This window comes from Orbicella franksi, chromosome 8 (genome assembly GCF_964199315.1).
Source record: "Orbicella franksi chromosome 8, jaOrbFran1.1, whole genome shotgun sequence".
NCBI classification, from domain to species: domain Eukaryota; kingdom Metazoa; phylum Cnidaria; class Anthozoa; order Scleractinia; family Merulinidae; genus Orbicella; species Orbicella franksi.
Window position 1 is genome coordinate 31,161,157 of NC_138152.1, and position 20,221 is coordinate 31,181,377.

The window sequence follows — 20,221 nt, forward strand, 5'->3', positions numbered from 1 at the left end:
AGGAGGTCGGAAGGTTTCGGTTTTCGTAAAGTATGTTGAGTCCAACACCAGAAAAAAAAAGCTACAGGTTTAAGCCAGTACCCTTTTAGGTTGAGTAGACCTAGAGGAAAACTTAGCTGAAAGGAACAAAGAAAGAGGGAAAATGCCTTCTATACATGAGAAATCCGATTACCCGAGGATATCTGAAATTTCCCGACATCTCAGTATCTACTCGGGCCCAGTTTACGGTCTTCCTCTCCCCACTCGGCTACACTGAGTTCTGCTGCATGGTCGATGCATGTAAGCCTTTTATATTTAACGTTCATGGAAAGACGGGACTCCTAACAGCACTGAAACAATAACACCAAGAAAGAAAAAAGAGCAGAAAAAGAAGAAAAAAAGGTATCTTTGCTTTATAGTTGGTGTTTCTTGGCGTCTTAGGGAAACCACGTGACGGTACAAAATGGCGGCCACCGGCACATGAAGTTGTTGCGTCACATTTTGACCAGTGCTTGCTGTTGGTTTAAGTTTCTGACTTAAAATTAACGACAAGCCGTAAAAAAGTGATCCGTAAATGATGGAGATTTGTTAGTATCATTCAAGAGAATATCGTGATCAAGCAATTAGTGTGCTGTATGTAAACTGAACTTGCACGTGGAAAATCATGTGTAAGCTTACCTGAAATCTGCGTGGAAATCAACTAAATCGATGAGGCCCATAGATTAACAATCTTTGTCAGCAACATTTTTAGTTGATAAATGCTTTCTATCGAATCCAGAACTGAGAAACCAAGTGGCATAGCACCAAACAACAGTTACTTGAAGAACTAATTTTTATATTGGGGACACTCACACCGTGAACACTTGACATTTAATTTTTTTGCACATTTTTTCAGCGACTATGGAATGAAAGTTTTTCGTATCATCAATAGTGTTTACTCAGTTTTTTATACACTATGAAAACACTGGTATTGTATATTGCAGGAAGAGCCTTAATTCTGTAGTCACCAAAAAAATGCCCCAAAAGTGGAGTCTGCATAAGTGTCAAGTGTTTAAAGTTCAAGTGTCCTCACTAGAACTGTATTTAAAAAATTCTGGTATTTTTTTAATGCTATCTAAAAACATGCTTATGTTTAGTAAGACATGATTTTAAGTCATGTTGATATGCTTGTAGCTTATTCTTGAGAATACAGTTGAACCCCTATTAAATGGCCACCCTCAGGGAAATGGACTGTGGCCGCTTAAAAGGGGTTGGCCGCTTAATATAGGTAGAAACAATAGAAAAGCCATCATTGGGACCCATAACACCTGCTACGGCTGAGTATGTTTGATGGGCCCTGGATGTTATAGGCTAACTATAGTTGATATAATTCATCTTAAGTGTACACGTAAGAAGTTTGTTATGTGAAGTATATATGAAATAATTCATATTTGAACTGTGGTTGTAGATGAAAATGAAGAATGATCATCGCAGTAAATTTCCAATTTAAGCAATTGGAAACAAGAAGCCTGAAAAAAATCAGGGCTTCAATGGGACTCGAACCTGTGACCTCCACAATGCTGGTGCGATGCTCTACCAACTGAGCTATGAAGCCACACATTGAGAGCAAGGTCAATTAATTGAGTTCATATATTCCCGGGAGGAGTGAAATGATGTGAAGTATATATGAAATAATTCATATTTGAACTGCGGTTGTAGATGAAAGTGAAGAATGATCATTGCATTAAGTGAAGATCATTCTTCACTTTTAAGTTTGTTATGGGTGTGTAGATCAAGACTACAGTTGACTTAAACCTTAATGACAGCCCTGCTCTGTACATTGTCTATTTCAGTGCAGGTTAATCAGCGGTAGAAAAATGAATTGATTTAATTTTAAATTGGTTGTTTGCTTCTTTTTCAAGATAAATATAAAAATAACTGGAAATTGTAAAAAGTGGTTCTTCCATCAAAGCTAAGGATGTCAAGTTCAGTAAGAAGAGGCGGCATAATGCTGTTGAGGGGGATGAAAAGTCTTCCGCAAAGGAGCAGCGCAACACAACTAAGAACCATATATTCCTTAACAAAAAGGTACTGGTAAGGCAAATTTTGGTGTAAATATTGCAAATTTTTGCTAGTGAACTTTCAGTTAAAGTTTGCCCATATTTCTCAGATCTATTGTGCAAGGCTAAAAACAGTGCTGCTTTTAAACGTTTGCAAGGTTTATTTTGACTAAACAGGAACTTTCACTTGCACTAAATAAAAGTTAACTAGTACACTTGGCACATTTTTATTAAGAACATTCAGTCCAGTCTTCGTCTAAATTGTCAAGATGAAGATCAAATCAATTTTTTTTCTTGTAATATATTTGAAGGTACATTAAAAATATATGTGAACATGTAAGCACTAAAATACAGAATAATGGGAACACCCATAAAATAGCTAATCCCAACCCTGAATCTATTCCCCATTAATCTACAGAATGCTGTAATTCTTTATAATTATTAATAGTTACTATTACTTCCAAGGATATCCCAAACTATTTTATATCATTTTGTTCCAGATTTGAGTACACAAATTCTCAAATGTTGTGGCCTTAACATGTAGAAGACATAATATTTTGTTATTAGTTAGTGATAAGAGAAATAAATGTATTATTTACTTTACAGACCTACAGGCCTTTGCAATTACCAGCTTCCTAGAGCATTATCTATCTTGAACCCTGAAATCAAGGTAAATAAATGTAGAAGAGCAGGAACTTGGCTTAATATTTTGATAGTTTTTAAGCTTTAAAAAGCTGCTTCATTAGGATGGTTGTGATAATTTTATATTGATTTTCTCACAATTTAGTACTTCTCTCTTTACCTCTGTTGAAATCACAATCTAGGTATTACAAAGACTGTAGACCATGCTTGACTGTGTAGCCCATGTACATGTAAGTGACAAACTTAAACAAGACTTTTATTGTGTGTCCAGCAGGAAGCAGAGCAAGAAGTGAAAGATCAATCTGAGTCAGGAGAATTTTCTAAATTTAGACTCTCACAGGAGACGATAGAGCAGCTGAAAGGTTAGATTAATTTAATTTATTCTGTGGCTCAAAATTCTTCATTTGACTAATAAAATGTACTATTGATAACAAGTTCATCTTGAATCCTTATGTGTACACTGTAAATTATAATTAAATATTTAATTAGTTAACATCTAGTCTTGATGTATAATTTTTTTTCTTCTTAGGAAAGAAAATCAATTACCTTTTCCCTATCCAGAGTGAAACATTTGATTACATATACAACGGTGAAGATCTTATTGCACAAGCGAGTAAGTTTGTTATAGAAATATATTCACATGTCTCAGTCATGCTTATTGCAGATTCTCCTGTTCTTCCTCTCTGGCTACCTGTTCACAAGTCACACATTTTCATTAATTGTGTTTACTCTTCGCCTATACTATAAAGAAAGCTAAATAGCGTCCTAGGAATATACCTTCTTGCATTACTCAATTTGTATTCTAACCTGTTTCTATGATGTGGATAGTCTTGTTCCATTGGCTTTTACAACTTTTAACTAGTTTATAAGCAAAAATGTTTTCTGGATGCTCAAACCAGGTGGGCAAAATGTCTTACAGCTGGACAATTTGCCCAGTGCCCAGCCACTGATAGGACCCTGTTATACAGTACATGTCCCCCAACTTGCAGTCCCCTAACCCTGGCCTATGGGTGTATAAATATTACTAATAAAAATGATTTGTCTTTTTATAGGAACGGGCACGGGGAAAACGGTAAGTGGGCCTCGTTTTGTGAAACTGCATCATGCAGTTAACATGGGTATGAATGGACAGCATTAAAACTTAGTCAGCATACCTGTAATTGACTGCAATTCATTATTGTAAATAACAACAATGATAATAAATTTATACAAATCTGCACAGAGGAAGTGTCCGTCATGTGAATAGTTGGAAGTTCTAACAATTCCCCTTCCCCACCCCATAAAGTTCAAACCCCTTTGATAACACAATCTTAGCTGCATTGTAAGTTTAGAACATTTGCCACTTAGGTTTTGTTTCATTTGCCATGGTTTTACACATATATGTTGTTTTTTTCAGCTGTCATTTGTACTGCCATTAATTGAAAAGCTTAAGTTACAGAAGCTATCTGTTAAGAGAGGAAGAGCACCCATGGTAGGTATCAAAGTTTTGTCAAGTTATTAATTATCTCCAGCTTTAGATTGATTTTTCAATTCAGGCAGAAGATATAAAAATGAAAGTCATCAACTTGAGAATGTTTTTTTTTTGACATCTTATTGTGTGTTGTATTGTGCAGGTTTTGGTCTTGACTCCAACACGAGAACTTGCTAAGCAGGTAAGAGTTCTTAAACTTGCTAAAATCCAAGGGCAGTTGCAAGTCAACCAGTCAATGTGCTTTGCACTGAATGTTTTAAGCAAATGGTGTACATGTACCTCATGAGCTGTGGATTCTGTGCTTTACATTAACTTCACAGGTTAGTGATGAGTTTGATTATTTGAAGTCCGATCTTGCTATGCACTGTCTGTATGGAGGAGTGTCTTATGGACCACAAGGTATACATGTACATTAATTATTATAGAACAGCCATCCTTTTCTGATCTACATTTTACTTCACAATTTGTTTGAAAAGTGACATCCTGATTTCTCTGGTTCCTGTTCATGCTAGCCAGATCATGTACAATGTGATTATAATCATGTAAGTTGTGGACAATATTCTCAACTCAGGCCTGCACAGGTAGAGAATAATCATGAAATCTGTAAAGGCCATAAAGCTTGAGAGTGGCACCAAATAGATAGGGACGTGGCTTCAAGCCAAGGAAAAATTATGGAGAAGTCTATGAATAAATTTTTAAACAGAACACTGTCAGATTGTTGATTCTTGTTTGTTGTCACCCTCTCAGCTGGGGCAATCAGAAATGGACTAGACATTGTTGTGGGAACACCTGGAAGAATCATTGATCACATGGTTAATGGTACACTGGATCTTACACAGTTGAAGTAAGTGCTGTAGAATTTCTCTGTTCATACAAAACTGCAGCTTCAATTGACTTTACGGTGTATGTAAAAAGTTAATTTTAACACTTGATCTGTTTTTTTTTGTTTTTGTTTTTAATGAACATTTTATAATGTATGTGTGATGATGTAGTACAACACCGATTGTATCTAATTAGTAGAAACTTTTCATCCATTGCAGACACGTGGTTATTGATGAAGTTGATAGGATGTTGGACATGGGATTCGCCCAGTCTGTTGAGGACATCCTTGAAGAATCATACAACCCTTGTGAGTAAACAAACTTCTCTGTCTAACACATTACCATAACAGGGATTAAAAAGTTGCAAACTAGAGTTATCTGGGCTGTCATGTAAATTGAAGACCCTGAATGCTGAATATGATTAATTTGGAACAAACATCAGAGTAACTGATGAACAAATCATTTTTTTGGGTTATTTTTTCTTAAGATGTAAAGTGAATCTTGGCTAAAATCAGTTTTGTGTGGTGTTGAATTATTTTTAATGTTGATAATTATTTGTTTTTTCAGCTAGGGAAGAGAAGCCTCAGACACTACTGTTTAGTGCAACATTACCACCTTGGGTTGTCAAGACTGCTGAGAAATACATGAACCATGACAGGAAAATAGTGGACCTTATTGGAGAGCAGGAACTGAAAGCATCTGAAAGTGTGCAAGTAAGGCAAATCAGCAACTAACTAATAGATGATAAATTGATAGAGAAATGCTTTCAAAATTGAAGCTTTCATTTCTGTACTCTGAGACATGCCGACCACTTACCGCACCATATGTTTTTCTTTGTTTGTTTGTTTTTGATAACTGTGTTAACTACTACCTGTTAACATCATCTGCTGATATTCGTATATTTGTTTGTTTACTTTCAGCACCTGGCCATCAGATGTCCGTATGAAGCTAGAGCCTCCACACTGCGTGATGTTGTACAGGTGGGGAAATATATCGATATTGTATTTACTTGTAAGCAGTTGGTAAAGTCTCTGTTCATGAGTCCATAACTCTGTTATCTCATGCATGAAGTAGCCAGGTGCATTGCTTCTCCAAATGAATGACATGCTGGTCTATTTCACACTGTCCCATGCAATTTTGGTCTGAAAGTAATTTAAAAGTGGTTACCATGTAAGGCTCAATCAATTCGCACTTGCTTCTGTTGTGTCTGTTGTCCTTTCCTTTCTTGCCAGTTTAGTAGCTCCTCTTCTCCCCTTACCACCATCCCCGTGTGCAACTCTCTTGCCTTCCCCCGTAGTTGCCAGTTTCTGTCAGGTGGCTTAGCTTTCTTTGATGAGATGATATTGATGATGATGCTGATGTTGTTGATGACGACGACAATGATGATGATCAACCACTAGATCAATTTTGATTCTTTGTATTTTTTTTTTTTTTTTGTCTTACCCAATTTCTTGTTTCTAGGTTTATTGTGGTGCCCACAGCAGAACTCTTATATTTACTGACACAAAAAGAGAAGCAAGCAGTTTGGCCTTGAATTCTGTCTTAAAGCAAGTAAGTCACAGGCTGTTAGGCCTTACTGATCCAGTATCAATTCAGTGAGAGTAATTTTAGCCAAGTTTCTGAACTTGGTGACTACACACTCACTAAGTGAGAGTTACATGTAGTTGTTCTTGATGTTTGTAGCTCTAAGTGCAGACTCTGGCTTCATCTACCTGGACACCATAAGATATCAATCTTCACCGGTTACTCATAACTTATACAAGTTACCTAATTACTGAACAATCTGTTCAATAAAAAGATGTCTGTTTTCTGTTTTGTTCAGGATGCACAGGTTCTTCATGGAGACATTGCTCAGGAGCAGAGAGAGATAACTCTTAAAGTATGCCTTTGTTACTTAATTATTTTCCCCTGATTTGCTAATTATGACAACCTACCCTCACCTCCAGTAGTTAATGTTGTACAGCTATGTTATATGAACAGTACAAAATGTATTAATACGTGATTATTTTCATTAGGTTTGCCCTGCTTCTAAAAACTTATTCAAACAAGTCCCAATTCAGAGTTGACATATTTGCAATGTACCTTTAATTTTACTGAATTTATGCTGTATTTTGGTTGATTAATGGAACCCCCTATATTCATTCATTCAATCTAATACATTCTAATTCATTCTGTGGTATTGGCAGAGTTTTCGTGATGGAAAAGTTCGTTGTCTGGTAGCCACAGATGTCGCAGCAAGAGGTTTGGATATCCCAGAAGTTGATCTGGTTGTGCTGACTGAACCTCCTAAGGTAGGCTTAAAAAAAATACTGCATGTCTCTTCTATTTTATTGAGTCATGAGAAGGATAGCTAGATGGACATTCAAAGTGTAATTCATCAACTTCTGCTACTCAGAAGAGTACAAAGCTAATTGAGGTATAGTCCTGTACTTCTAAATAATAAAATTTTGAACTACACATGATAAAGATTAGTATCAGGAAAATGCATGTACCAGTAACCGTGCTTATGATTTAGGATCTTGATATGTACATTCATCGGTCTGGAAGAACAGGGAGAGCGGGCCGTGATGGAATGAGCATTGTATTTTACAAGTCAGGAGAGGAACAATTATTACGTGCAGTGGAAAGAAGAACTGTGAGTACTGGCAACAACACTCTTTTTGAAACATTTCAATATGTTTTAATTTGTAATCCAAGAAGATATCTTTATCCACGTAGTGTACAGACTTACAATCATGGATATAATATATTTTTAATTATTTTATAGCAAGGTGTTCTTGAGGTAAATCCAAGCCTTTTGATTGTTTTTTACTATGACAGGATTTTACCATACAGACTGCTTCCATGGAAACGGTCATAAGCCATGTACATGTAGTTATTGTTTTCGAAATCAAGCAAGTACCATATATAATGCACTAGTATTTTTATTTTAATAGTAATTTTTAAAAAAAAATAATAAACTAGTAACTAATTTTTTTTTTTTTCTGCCACAGGGAATTAAATTCAAACACATTTCACCTCCATCAATAAATGAAATTGTCGAAGCTTCAGCAATGGATGCCCAGAAGTAAGAAATTTTGATGATGGTGATGATAACAGTGTTAGAGCAACTTATTAATAATAATTTGACTACTGTTGTGTTAGGTATATACAGACGGTTTCACCTGAAGTTCTTGAGAAGTTCCGTGGTGCTGCTCAAGCACTGGTGGATAAACTTGGTGCAGTGGATGCTGTTGCAGCTTCACTTGCTCACATTTCTGGAACCAAAGAGATCAAGTCACGATCTCTCTTGACTGGGCGAGATGTATGTATAAAAACATAATCATGTTCAACCTGGTTTGTGGCTAGATAGCATTTTAATCTAATGTGAAAAGATATTGTTTGGTGAAAACTAGGCCAAAATATTGCTGGAATGTGTGTTATGAAAATTTGGTAGTACTGTACAGTACAACAAGAGAATGTTGCAAATTTCTTTCAAGTGATGTTTAGTAGCAGAAATAAATTAATATATTTTATCAAAGATAACTATAAAAAGCATTGAAGTTCTGGCTTTCAAACACCCTATAGCTGATCATTGTTTTTAAGGAAATGAGAAGTACAATGGAATCTAGATTTATGTTTTGGATTATCGTAAGTTGAACTTGTGATTGTCCTTGATGTAACCAGTGCTGCTAACAGCTGGTGAATAATGTCATGTCCTTATGACACAATACCAGTCCAAATATCCTGCATACCTGCCACAATCCCACAGGAAAGGACTGGCGATTTGTATCTTAAAATACAGACTAAGAAATTGAGGTTAATGAGATTTTTATTATATCTCTTGCTTCGTAGAAAGGAAAACATTTTAAGTCATGGGTGTAGGGGTGGAACATACTGAGGAAATATCTACCAATTTCGATATAATTATTAAGATTCAGCCTAAAACAATGCTGAAGAGACCTCAGTACAAGGCTCTGGGGAATAACTACAGAGTTTGCTGTATTTATTCCCCAGAGCCTCATGCTGAGGTCTATTGTGTTAGGCTGAATTTTGATAACTGACCATTTAGGGTCGTGGGTTCAAATCCCATCTGGAACTATAGGATTGTTTTCCAAGTTGATGTTATTTCTACGTTTAAAATTCCTCATATTAGTCACTTTGGAGGGTGGTCTATTATTGGCACTAAAGTTGACCAATCCACTGCATGCATGTGTATGTGCATATTATGGACTATAATGATATCATTTATTGTATTCAGGATCACACCACCTACCTACTGAAGGCTCCTGTGGAGATCCGTGGAACAGGTTACATGTGGCGTGCAATGGAAAAGACCCCAGAAGTGAAAGACAACGTGGCAGTTATGAGGATGTGTAAAGACAGACAGGTGAGATGTGATGTTATATATTAAATGCAAACTAATATTAGTTGAACGGTGCTTTCATTGTACAGAATTCTGTCTGATGTTGCATAGACACATAACGTGCTCTGGATTTCTTACTATTACTGTATAACTTTTTTAAGGAGTTAATGTCATTGAGCATGCATATTCATGTAGCTGATAGTAAACCACACTTATTAATTGAAATTATTTTTTGTCGAAAAGAGGATTCCTCCTTTTTCTTCCTGAGTGCACTTATGTTTATTCCGACAGTTGCTAAAATTTGGTTGATCACACATACTCCTTAAATCCCTGGTTGATGTATTTGTCATGCATGACAGACTGGCAGAAGCATATCACCTCTTCAAGGTGATATGCTTCTGAGACTGGTTAATATGACCTTTTGCTGACATTGGTCTGTTACCTCAACAGAGTGTTGTATTTGATGTACCAAATCAACATCAAGAAAAATTAGAGGTATGGCATTTCATCTCCCTTGAAGTTAGGATGCATTGTGCATGGTTTTCCTTGAGAATAGTAGGTTTTTTTTACAATGTGATTTAATAACAGTTGGCCAGTAGGAGGACTTCGTTCTTGATTGCGGCTCCAATTAAGTACTTACAGGAGGTTGTGGCTGGGGACAGTGTGGAAATAGTCCTAAATTTCAAAGTAAATGTGGGCCTTTTCTTTGAAATAAGGAAAGCTGTTAAGTTGCATAAGAGAGGGCCCCCTCCTCTTGACCTAGCTAAGGTCACCTCAGGGTAAGTCTCAACATAGTGCTACAGCAGGGGTTTCATTGAGGGCCAGGCACTGGGTAAAATGACCACCAGCGAGGATGATTTTGCCAGCCTGGTTTGACCATCTAGAGGAAGGTTTTTCTTAGAATAAAGTTCTGTTCAAAAAGTTTTATCTGCCTGTGAGAACCAGTTGCCCTCTTGCTAAAAATGTCAATGAAACCCCTGGCTACAGTACGAACAAATTGTTAATTGAAAAAACTAGTCCAGTGTTGAGGGGTTAAACTATAATCTGTCCAGGTAAAAAGTTTTAGATGATGGGCAAAACTAGCTGAGCCCTAGCCCTGAGCTGGCCCTTCAGCTTAGCAAAGAGTACCAAATTGAATGGAAAAGTGTAAACAAGTTTTTGAATTATTTTCATCACAGGAATATTGGTTGGAAGGCAGAGGAGGAGTAATACTTACAAAAATAACTGAACTTCCAGAGCTGCTTGAAAGACCTCCGCGTGACCCAATGGGCGGTGACAGAAAACCAGGCTATAGAGACAGATATGATCGAGAGGGATTTGTGAACCAGAGAACTGGTCAAAGGGATCAATCTCGGAGTGGTTATGGTGGAAAGGCGTCATTTGAAAGAGGTTTCATTCCAGATCGTTACCGTGGAAAGGACTCTTACCGCAAAGGTTTCAATTTTGATTGATAAGTGCAAAAAGGAAATTGGACTGTCATCCTGTGACAAGAACGAAGAATTTAATGAGGAAGTTAGATAAGTAACCAAAAAGATTCAGATTCTCAAAAGAAGATATTAATAACTACTTACTAACTGAGTGACGTCTTTGGGGAAAATTCTCAAACCGAGGCCTAGCTTTATTGACTGAGCGATAGCGAGGTCAATACTGCAAGGCCAAAGTTTGCAATTTTCCCGCAAAGACCAAACGTTCAAGGTAAATAAGTTGTCTATTATATGGCTTTTTGCTTTGTTTTTGCAGGTGCGTAATCAGCCCATGCGCATTACAGGAGAATAATGCAATGCCCTAGAATTAGTTAGGCAGAGCACATGTTACATCGGCTGCAAACACAAGCCATATAATAGTAGTTATGATTTCGTATTAACAAGTATAATTATTATGCTTTCATAATCACCCATAATTTGTCTTTACCGATCGTCTCAAAATGTCATGTGCATATGTCACAATACAATATTTCATTTCTTATCTCTGTATGTAAGAGATTTAATTGTCAATTAACCCTGAACCCCCTCAAAAAAGAATTAGTAAATTTTGTCCGCCTTGACTTTTCACTTTGGAAAATTTTAGAAATAAACAGCACTACAGTAAGTTACTGCTGGTGAAACATTTTATGACATTTCAGTGGTCACCCTAGGATACGAGGATTTCTTCACCGTTGTTTTGACGTAAGAAGAAAAGAGGTCAATATTGTTTGTTATGATCAGTTTATTTACTGTATTTTTTATTTTATAATGCTGGGTTTCTCATTCATGGTTTATCATTTATAGTTATGAACTGCTCACTAACGACATACACAGTATCTTATGCTTCTTTTGTTTTACATAATTTATTAGTTGCTGTAAGTAAATGTTTAACTGAAGCAGGAACACACATGTAAGCTTCAGGGTCTTTGACTTGCCTGCTTTTTAAAGTTTTAATGGATCACGCTTGTTAATGGTACAAATTTATGGTAAAATATGTTTATAGTTGAAGAGATTCAGGCTATAATAATGGTGAAATGCATTTTTGTTGTTATGTGAAAAGTCATGCTTTTGGTTCAGTTTTTTGCACATCTCTCTCTCGGTTTTCCAACTGCTCAGCTAATCAAGGAGTTTAGAAAGGCAAAGAGTAGTTTATCAATGAGTCTACCATATTTTGGTTTGAGATTACTGGCTGGTAATGAAACCAATGGAAAGATGTTCAAAACAAATAATTAACAGCTTCATTTTTGCAATGTTAACTTGCATAACTGACTTGAGATCTACAAAATGTTTCACTGCTATTTTGGTGTTAAAGTATCCAATTCAGTCATGTAAGTTAACATCTTCTAAGTGACATCTTCCAAGTCAGAACGGCTTAACCATAACCATGTTAAAACCAGTAAACATATCAACTGAAAACAATGCTACGAACATCTTATCAAACTCAATACAAATTATTTAATTCTACTTCTTAGGATGTTTTCATTAAGTCCATATTTTTTACTGCTGGTTTTCACTAGGAGCGCATAGTACAGTAAGAAAGACACAATAAGATGTTAATAATCTGCAACTTTTTTTTTTCGAAAATTTCCTAAGCAAAACATGCTACTTTACCATACTTCAGCTTTGAGTGCTGCTTTACTTATGCTTAGGCTAATGCACTAGTGAAACCAGCCACCACACCTCTTGCCAGGGCTGTCATTAAGTTTTCAATCACCTGTAGCCTTGATCTTCACACCTGTAACAAACTTGTCACTTTATGGGTGAATTGTACCAGCTACAGGCAAGTTCTTCCATACCATCAAGGGCCCATCAAGCATGCACAGCCATAACAGGTGCTATAGGTTACAGCCCTTATTGACAGCCCTGTCTTGCTGGCAAATAGATTGCTAGAATAACCTTAGCATAAAAGTCAACACACACTGTGACACAAGTGTCTACTTCCTTAACAGTGTACTTTGAGCATTTTATGGAGCCAGGTTCACAAAAGTTTTAATTAAAAACCTAAATAAATTATGATATTTTCACTCCCCACATTTGTACTCTTACATTTTGACTCTATGAATGACTTTGTCTAAAATTTGCCGTCTGATTTACTGTCTTCCTGAGTATCAAAAACTGTCTTGGGTCAAGCTGGGATCAGGCCTATACTTGTTCTCATGTATTCAGGTACATTAAGCTCACAACATTTGGTGCTACATCAACAGCATGCCCCTTTGCTCTCTCCTCCACAGATATTCAGACATTTGTTAGAGAAATCTGCTGTGCAAGGCAAGTGCAGGCACAAAGTCAAGTGGATCGATCAGGTGCTGTCACTCTTCATGTAACATTTCACCTGCACTCACAATGCTCAGCAGATTCTCCCCACTCCAAAATCACATTTGACCCTCTTTGGAGTAGATCTATAGCCCCCTCAGTGGTGAATTTTTTTTTAACTCATCAATTGCCTATCTGCTTGAAACAAGAAGTTGATTGTTATTCGGTATCAAAGCATTAAGTTTTTACAACAAGTGTCATAGCCAGTTTTGGTTCCCATTTGATACCATAATTTTTTTTAATCTGTAATGCAATAGAAAACAGTTCGTTTATGTCTGTTAGTTTGTGTGATGACAGTTAATGGCTGGTCTGGTATCATCTTCTTTCCAACTTCTTGAATTTGGCTTCTGTAAACAGAATATAAATTGGAATTGTTAATAATTATTAGCAGTTCCTGCATTACCTTCCTCCCCTAAAAGTTGCAACAACAAAAAAAAAAAAAAAAAATGATTTTTGAATATTCCCTAAGTTTAACCTTTACAATAAATCTGCTACCAAAAAAGTAAAATTCACCCGTGGAGTAATGCTGTATATGCACCTTGTGATTGTACAAAAAGAATGCACCCTACATCTATCATGTCACATGCCTCAAAACTGTGTTATTATAAAAAGAATGTTGAACTACATGTAGTATGTGGTCAGAATGTAATTATGATACCAGGATTCAAGACAACTTGAGTGTGGAATATGACTCACCTAGTCTCTTGGAATATGCATCTAATCTGTATGCAGCTTGTTCAAGGCTTGCAACACTGTCCTCTACTTTATCAATCTGCTCCAAATATGGCTCCAGGCTTTTATCTGAAGGCAATGATTATAGAAAACAGTTGCACTTTTTTTTCTACTGACTGTCACAGTGACTGTTTATGACTCACTTAATAACATCAACAGCAATTTTTAGAGAGTTGATTAATTGTTTGTTTCTTTGGGATGATCCAGATAGAGCCCAATAATCCAAGATCTCTCGCAATCATGGTACATCAAAGCAACCAGTGGATCCAGTCGGCAAGGATTCGTCAGTTCCTTTGATGCACCATGATCCAAGAATCCTCTCTCTTAACCTTTTCATATTCTAAATTACCATACATTGATACAAATCCTTACATTTCTTGTCCAGCTCCCCCATGACTGTGATGAGAGTCTTTGCAGTGTCTGACATTTCACTATATTTTGTAACTGTCAACTTATTCAGCTTTTCAAGAAGAACATAGTCCTGTATTGAACCTGAAAATAACATCACAAGCTAGCAAGTGAATATATAATAATAAGCTCAAGTGACCACAGGATCAATGACAATGTTTTGTTGTCCCAGCTATAACGAACCCTGCCATTCCTCACACAATTACCAATACCACTTAAACTCAGCACATCACATAAGACTTATATTAAAAGTATTATCTTATTCTCAGAATTAGCTAAGAAACTGGATTCGAGCGAAAATTTGACCATTTGATAATTGTTCAAACTCTGTACCATTGGCAAAAGGAGGATTTAAACAACAAAGTCTATAACGTGGTTGCATCATAATTCATGCCCATCGAACACATAATCTACAACATTTCACGTGATTCTCACCAGCTAGTTCGCCGTTCAAGTACTCTGTTATCTTCTTGAACGCCTCCTTGCAACAATCTTTCAAAGACAGCACTTCGCCACCGGAAGCTTTGGGTTCATCTAATCCAGAAGGTTCTTCTAACACGGGCTCAGAAGAAACCTCTGCTGGATCTTTAACTATGGCTTTCCCTCCACTCATGGCTTCGTCTTCTTGTTCTAAACTCTGTGTATTTTGTTCTCTCGTCGCCGCCATATTGGATCTAACAGACTTGAGCCCAAATCCTACTCTAAAATAACTGCTCGTTCCCAGGCCCCCTGGGACTTATGAAATAAGAAAAAGAAGAAAAGAAAAAGTAGGAAATAGAAATGGGAATCAGATTTGTCTCTTTAAGGGACGGTAACTGGGGTTTTATGCGGTATTGCATCTGTCATTTGTCCCCAGTAACAACAATCAGTAGTGTTATGAAAATTATGAATTTCCACCTCAGTAGATGTTGTGATCCTACGGGTAGTGTAAAATCATTAAAAACAAGTTACTGCTTAGTCATATTGAATTGGGATTTCTGTTGGTTTAATTATTCAACCATATCATCATTTCGTGGTAAGAGTCCTCAGCAACAGGGCAAGCCAAGAATGTGTGTTCAAGGGAATCTGGACCTTTGCAAAAAAAAAAACATTCATCATCCGGTTTAATTTTGTATCTTTTAAGTTCCTTTTTGGTTATTAGTATCCTATGAAGTAGTTTAAAAGAGAATAATATTATTGTCTTCATTTATTGTCTGCCAACATCTTTCAGATGTTCCAGTCCTTGTTGCACTTCAGTTATGCTTAGAGAGTGCTGGTTGTCACACAAGCTGGATAAAATATATTCTGAGAACTTGTGACTAAATGAAGCTATGGAAAGATCATCGAAACAAATTACTCAAACTATCAAACTTAACTGTATAAATTTGAAATGCATGTTGGCCAATCCAGTACCTAATAAGAATGTTTACATCAGAGTTCAACATTGAAACATTATATTTGGGTAATGGAAGGGAGACACAATGAGGATGCTGGTGCAGTGTTAACTTGTATACCTTTATTTTGAACATGAACACATGTATTACTCTAGTATTTTGTTTTCAATTTTCCAGTCTTCCATAAAAGACTTTGCTTGGGATAGTTTTTCCATTTTGTCAATAAAAGTGTCTTGAACTGTTCCTGGGATATATGTGGGTATTTTCTATCACAATATACCTAAAATATAATAATATATCGTAGCGCTTGAAGCTGTTAGACATTTTGTTTCTGTCAGGAAAACATGGAGTCATGAAGTGTTTCCACTCGAAACTGCTGGTCTTGCTCCTTAACCTGTGAAGAAAATTATATAAATGTAAAATACCACATATTATTTAAAGATACATCATGTTATGGCTATTTTTTAACTGATCAATGATTTATTATTTAAAAATTCTAACTTTCATAACAATACATATTTACTGACTGTAAGACTTTCATCAAACATCTAGATTCATTGAATTAAAAAAAAGAAAAACACATTTGTGGAACTGCATACAGAATGATGTCCTAATACCTTTAAATTTTTCATTTCTTCATATTCAGGGTCGTCTGTAGGCAACTCATGTCTGCACAGAGGACAACTGTTAGTCTAAAAGAAAAAGCACAAGATTCAATGATCACAGTCTCATAGTAATATCTTATTTATAATATACAGATTTAGCCAAGCCTATAAGTGGAGCTCCTGGGTCGGGTTGTTCAAACCCCAATTAAGCTAACCCAGGATAAGCGAGAATTTTGATTTGAGTTTTGTAACTTTACGGTGAGATTTACTGTTTACATGGTTTGGCCTTCTGTTCTGAGTTTCAATTATCTCAAACTGCACAAAACAAAAGCAGTGAAAAACATTTGTATACCTTCAGAACAACCCGGCCCTGATTAACAAGTTAACTTGACATGACCCTACGATCAAATTGAAAACCAGTGCTTGGTCAGTGGTCAACTCATGAGCTCTAAACCTGAGTCTGTGATGTTCACGTCATACTAGTCAGCGGCTACCTTGTTTTGACAGCTGTCAATTGACCATAACATGGGTGTTCAAGGCTGCATGTTTCAGTCGACCTATTAGCTGGAGTATTCTATATATAACATTGTGGGAAGTACCTCGCATTGGTACTCCTGCCCCGTTCGTACTTTCTCTTTTGGGAATTATTCTCTTTTCTTTTCTTCCTCAATATATTCCCAATAAAACTCATCACATTATCAAATTATTTTATCTGTTTAGAATTTCCTGAATTTTTTTCCTAGTCTTGAAATAGTACTTATGCTTATGGCTGGTATCAAAGAACTGTTGTATTTCTCCGATCACAGAAATTTGGTCACTGATGTGTAGAGACCTGTGATTATTACCTTTGATAACCAAGGTAGAATACAACTCTGATGGAACATATGGTCACATGGAAGCTGCTTGACATTTTCACCAATCTGACATCAAGAAACAAGCAAATATGCAGTCAGAAGATTGATAAATAAACCAAAACATGGAACTGTCTCCAAATAATATGGGAGCTAGTATAAATAACCACTGAGGGCTCAGAGGTCTGACTGTAACCATCCTTGTCTAAATGGTAATGCATTTAATACAATTCTAAATGGTTTAGGTGCATTGAAAATTGATATCAAATGGACTGAATGTGTGGATAGACACCTTTATAAATCTATTAACGAGTTGTTGCAATAAGTGGAGACTTAAACTAGAAAAGATAAGCTAGCTAGGTGCCCAGTAAATAAGAGTTACTCACCTTATATTCTGCTTGACAAATGGGACAGGAACAGCCTTTAACTAACAAACAACAAACAATTACAACCAAAATAATAACAGATATAATATACAAGATGACACAAGTCTACTTATAAGCCCCTGGGATGATGTAGTACCTGCATGTTTGTTCCAAGCTTCATAAGCATACATGTTACTTGCACTTGATTCATTAAGCAACTGACAGTGGATGTTGTTTTGTCAAAAATGCAGCTGCTTTTTTTCAAAAATCAAAGTCAATAATGAATGAAAAAGTAGTACGAAACGGTGCATGCAAACTGTTACAAGCATGGAGCAGAATTGTTAGACATTGTGTAGTTGTGCACATAACATACCAATGTGTTCAGCAGTTATGGGTACAGCTGGTAGAGATTCTACAACTTCTTTGGAAGCTGGTGGTGCTTGAATTTGATCAAATGCTGCTCTTTAAAAAAGAAATTAATAAATAATGCACAATAATAAGTAACTGACAATACAGTTATTGATAAATTTTATTTGACGAATACATACCTTGCAATGTCAAGCAGATCACTGGCAGACAGAAGCATCCTGAGAGATGAAACACAAGCCGTGTTATAGTGAAATAATTCATGATCAAGTTTCGGCTCTTTACCTTTCTATATAATTCAATTATTTTATTAGTCAAAATTAAGCTCAGTGAGATTACAGAATTTATCAACTCATCAAAAAACGTTCTGACTGTTTTCCCACTCTGTTAGAAACGTATCCTAAAACTTAGAGCCTATTAAATAATAAATTTACTACACCTTGCGAGCTCAAGGAAGAAATCAGGATTGCTTGTTCGGTCTGTGAGTTCGTGCTCATCAAAATAAGATGCCATTTTATCGAGCTATGACACAGCAGAATTCTGCACCTCTATTAAAATGATGAAGGAATTGAACCTTCGGAGAAAAGAAATCTCTGCAAACTTTCAGTTTAGTATGAAATTCGAACTGTTGATCGAAAAAGAACCAAGCTTATTCCTGGCACCAAAGGAATCAGCAAATACCCTTTAGCTAGAAAATTCATACGGCGGCCATCTTGTTCAAGTCATGTTTGTTCTTCATGTAATTCTTCATGTATGATACCTTCTTGGATTCTTTTCTTGTTCTCGTTACCAGATTCCGTGGGCCGGGTGGCTACGGAACGAGCGAAATGTGAATACTATATAAAGTCATGTATAAAGGTAACAAAGGTTATCCGTTTATCTTAAACGACTCAATCAAGAGCGATTAAGATGTTCCCTCCTACTTGTGCGCCATTCTTTGAATTTTTAGACGTCGCGCCTTTGTAAACCTCTGTAAAGAAGAAAAGTTATGTTATTTCACGGCGGCGCTCAATAAAAGCTTCCAGGTCCAATATTGTACCTATGAAATCTGGCATTTAATTGTTCCTTTTGTAATCCCAATTCGATATTGGCAAAGTGAGGAGGCAGACGAAAACGCGCCGGTGTGCATGCATTCGTTCAAGCGAGTAGCTAGCAGTCGATTCTGGAAAAATTCTTTCCATCGACCTCTCATGTCGATGTCCCGCTTTATGACTGTTCACGCCATGTCAACTGATCAGACTAAGTCTTGCTTGAAGACGAAATCTCAGTATCATCTCTAGCCGCACTGTATACAATTGTCGAGTCATTTCCTGTTTCCTAGGACATTATTAGCTTGGGAGTCCAATTATTATATTCGCATTACCTGGGCCTTAATTTTATTGGGATTTCTTGATGACAAATTTGAAATTGATCTCTGAAGTGAGGCTAAAGACAGTCAAAGAAAGTTGCATTTAAAAATAATTTATATGTGAAACATCTTAGTTAAATTGCTTGTTTATTTTGGTGAGATCAGGGTTAAAATAAGTGAACTGTGCTAGTTATGGATTTTCCAACTATTGCGCGCGGGGTTAATTGACTAAAAATACCAGCAGGTGCTATTGGCTTTTTCGTTGTAAGTTTATTCTTAATATGCAAAAGGTTAATGGTTTTGAAGTAAAGTGAACAAACGTTATGAAATATTAATCGTCTTTCAATAGGAAAGAGATATTGGTTTTGGTTTTAAGCAGGCACGCAATGAAGACTTCAATACTTCGTTCGTTTTTGTCACTGTCACTACTTAACATTTCTGGTCACGTGATCTAACATATCATTTTCCTTGTTTATGGACTTACTACGTGTTTTGAAAAGAACCATGTCGCGTATATGATATCTGTATTATATTGAGTGGTGATTACGTACCAAACTATTGTTCTGTGTGAAACTTATCCCCCCCAAAAAACTGATCAATTCTCTTCCTTTCGAAAAGCCGAGGAGAATACGTCGATTTTAGTTCTTTAGTTCTGGTGGTAGAGAAAATTGTATTTGTGATACCTAATTATGATTAAGGACACCGGCCACTGCACGACAGATGCCAACTCTCACTATATTTTATGATAAAAAGATATAACGCATGGGGTAAAAGAGAATTATTTGAAGATACAGCATGCCGTTATATTTAGCTCAGTTGAATATGAAGATTAAAGGATGTTCAATTTCGAGCTTATTCACTTTTTCGTTTTGTACCTGTTATGAACTTGCCCGACGTTTTCGCGAGTTCATTTACTAAATACACCAGCTTTACCAAGTGCTTTTAGCCTTAGTTGAAGATTAACATACAAAAGTTAATGATCCCAGAGAAAGTTAAGAGGCTAATGACGTCATGAAATATTTATATACCATTGGAGGCTAATGGACAAGATATCTTCGGTTAATATCTGACAGGTATTGCCTCCGGGCACGCAATTAGGA

General features: G+C 36.3%; 3 protein-coding genes across 4 annotated transcripts; 1 reads left to right on the forward strand and 2 right to left on the reverse strand.

Annotated features, from left to right (window-relative positions):
* Position 1: 1 nt before the first annotated feature.
* LOC145494894 (nucleolar RNA helicase 2-like) lies at positions 2 to 12,648 on the forward strand. The gene is made up of 22 exons (XM_081474449.1): positions 2 to 381; positions 1,881 to 2,046; positions 2,625 to 2,688; positions 2,932 to 3,022; positions 3,190 to 3,273; positions 3,713 to 3,732; positions 4,057 to 4,131; positions 4,274 to 4,312; positions 4,452 to 4,530; positions 4,879 to 4,975; positions 5,172 to 5,260; positions 5,520 to 5,665; positions 5,873 to 5,932; positions 6,414 to 6,503; positions 6,775 to 6,831; positions 7,139 to 7,243; positions 7,468 to 7,587; positions 7,946 to 8,019; positions 8,097 to 8,256; positions 9,193 to 9,321; positions 9,748 to 9,792; positions 10,476 to 12,648. The coding sequence occupies exons 2-22, from the start codon at positions 1,937 to 1,939 to the stop codon at positions 10,746 to 10,748; spliced, it is 2,007 nt and encodes a 668-aa protein (XP_081330575.1). The 5' UTR covers positions 2 to 381; positions 1,881 to 1,936; the 3' UTR covers positions 10,749 to 12,648.
* Positions 12,649 to 12,824: 176 nt separating this feature from the next.
* Positions 12,825 to 14,978, reverse strand: LOC145494915 (biogenesis of lysosome-related organelles complex 1 subunit 2-like). Its single transcript, XM_081474478.1, has 4 exons — positions 14,649 to 14,978; positions 14,178 to 14,297; positions 13,770 to 13,874; positions 12,825 to 13,420 (listed from the first exon to the last, which is right to left on the reverse strand). The coding sequence occupies exons 1-4, from the start codon at positions 14,878 to 14,880 to the stop codon at positions 13,389 to 13,391; spliced, it is 489 nt and encodes a 162-aa protein (XP_081330604.1). The 5' UTR covers positions 14,881 to 14,978; the 3' UTR covers positions 12,825 to 13,388.
* Positions 14,979 to 15,666: 688 nt separating this feature from the next.
* On the reverse strand, positions 15,667 to 18,490 carry LOC145494918 (E3 ubiquitin-protein ligase RNF181-like). 2 transcript variants are annotated; one of them, XM_081474481.1, is made up of 7 exons: positions 18,213 to 18,490; positions 17,956 to 17,994; positions 17,781 to 17,864; positions 17,429 to 17,469; positions 17,037 to 17,111; positions 16,204 to 16,278; positions 15,667 to 15,980 (listed from the first exon to the last, which is right to left on the reverse strand). In XM_081474481.1, exons 1-7 carry the CDS (start codon positions 18,268 to 18,270, stop codon positions 15,921 to 15,923), a joined length of 432 nt encoding a protein of 143 aa, XP_081330607.1. In that variant the 5' UTR covers positions 18,271 to 18,490; the 3' UTR covers positions 15,667 to 15,920. The 2 variants fall into 2 exon arrangements, with proteins under 2 accessions (XP_081330607.1, XP_081330606.1); XM_081474480.1 differs by having other exon boundaries at positions 15,670 to 15,980; positions 17,781 to 17,869.
* Positions 18,491 to 20,221: the final 1,731 nt, after the last annotated feature.

What these genes read in the sequence shown, in the direction of transcription:
- LOC145494894 (XM_081474449.1), top strand. Translation starts at nt 1,937, where the DNA reads ATGTCAAGTTCAGTAAGAAGAGGCGGCATAATGCTGTTGAGGGGGATG. An exon ending in CACTGCGTGATGTTGTACAG is followed by an intron (nt 5,933 to 6,413) that starts GTGGGGAAATAT and finishes TCTTGTTTCTAG; the next exon opens with GTTTATTGTGGTGCCCACAG. An exon ending in GTGCAGTGGAAAGAAGAACT is followed by an intron (nt 7,588 to 7,945) that starts GTGAGTACTGGC and finishes TTTCTGCCACAG; the next exon opens with GGAATTAAATTCAAACACAT.
- LOC145494915 (XM_081474478.1), bottom strand. Translation starts at nt 14,880, where the DNA reads ATGGCGGCGACGAGAGAACAAAATACACAGAGTTTAGAACAAGAAGAC. An exon ending in CTTGAACGGCGAACTAGCTG is followed by an intron (nt 14,298 to 14,648) that starts GTGAGAATCACG and finishes TGTTATTTTCAG; the next exon opens with GTTCAATACAGGACTATGTT. An exon ending in TGCATATTCCAAGAGACTAG is followed by an intron (nt 13,421 to 13,769) that starts GTGAGTCATATT and finishes TTCTGTTTACAG; the next exon opens with AAGCCAAATTCAAGAAGTTG.
- LOC145494918 (XM_081474480.1), bottom strand. Translation starts at nt 18,286, where the DNA reads ATGGCATCTTATTTTGATGAGCACGAACTCACAGACCGAACAAGCAAT. An exon ending in TTTGTCAAGCAGAATATAAG is followed by an intron (nt 17,112 to 17,428) that starts GTGAGTAACTCT and finishes TCTTGATGTCAG; the next exon opens with ATTGGTGAAAATGTCAAGCA. An exon ending in AAGAAATGAAAAATTTAAAG is followed by an intron (nt 15,981 to 16,203) that starts GTATTAGGACAT and finishes TTTTCTTCACAG; the next exon opens with GTTAAGGAGCAAGACCAGCA.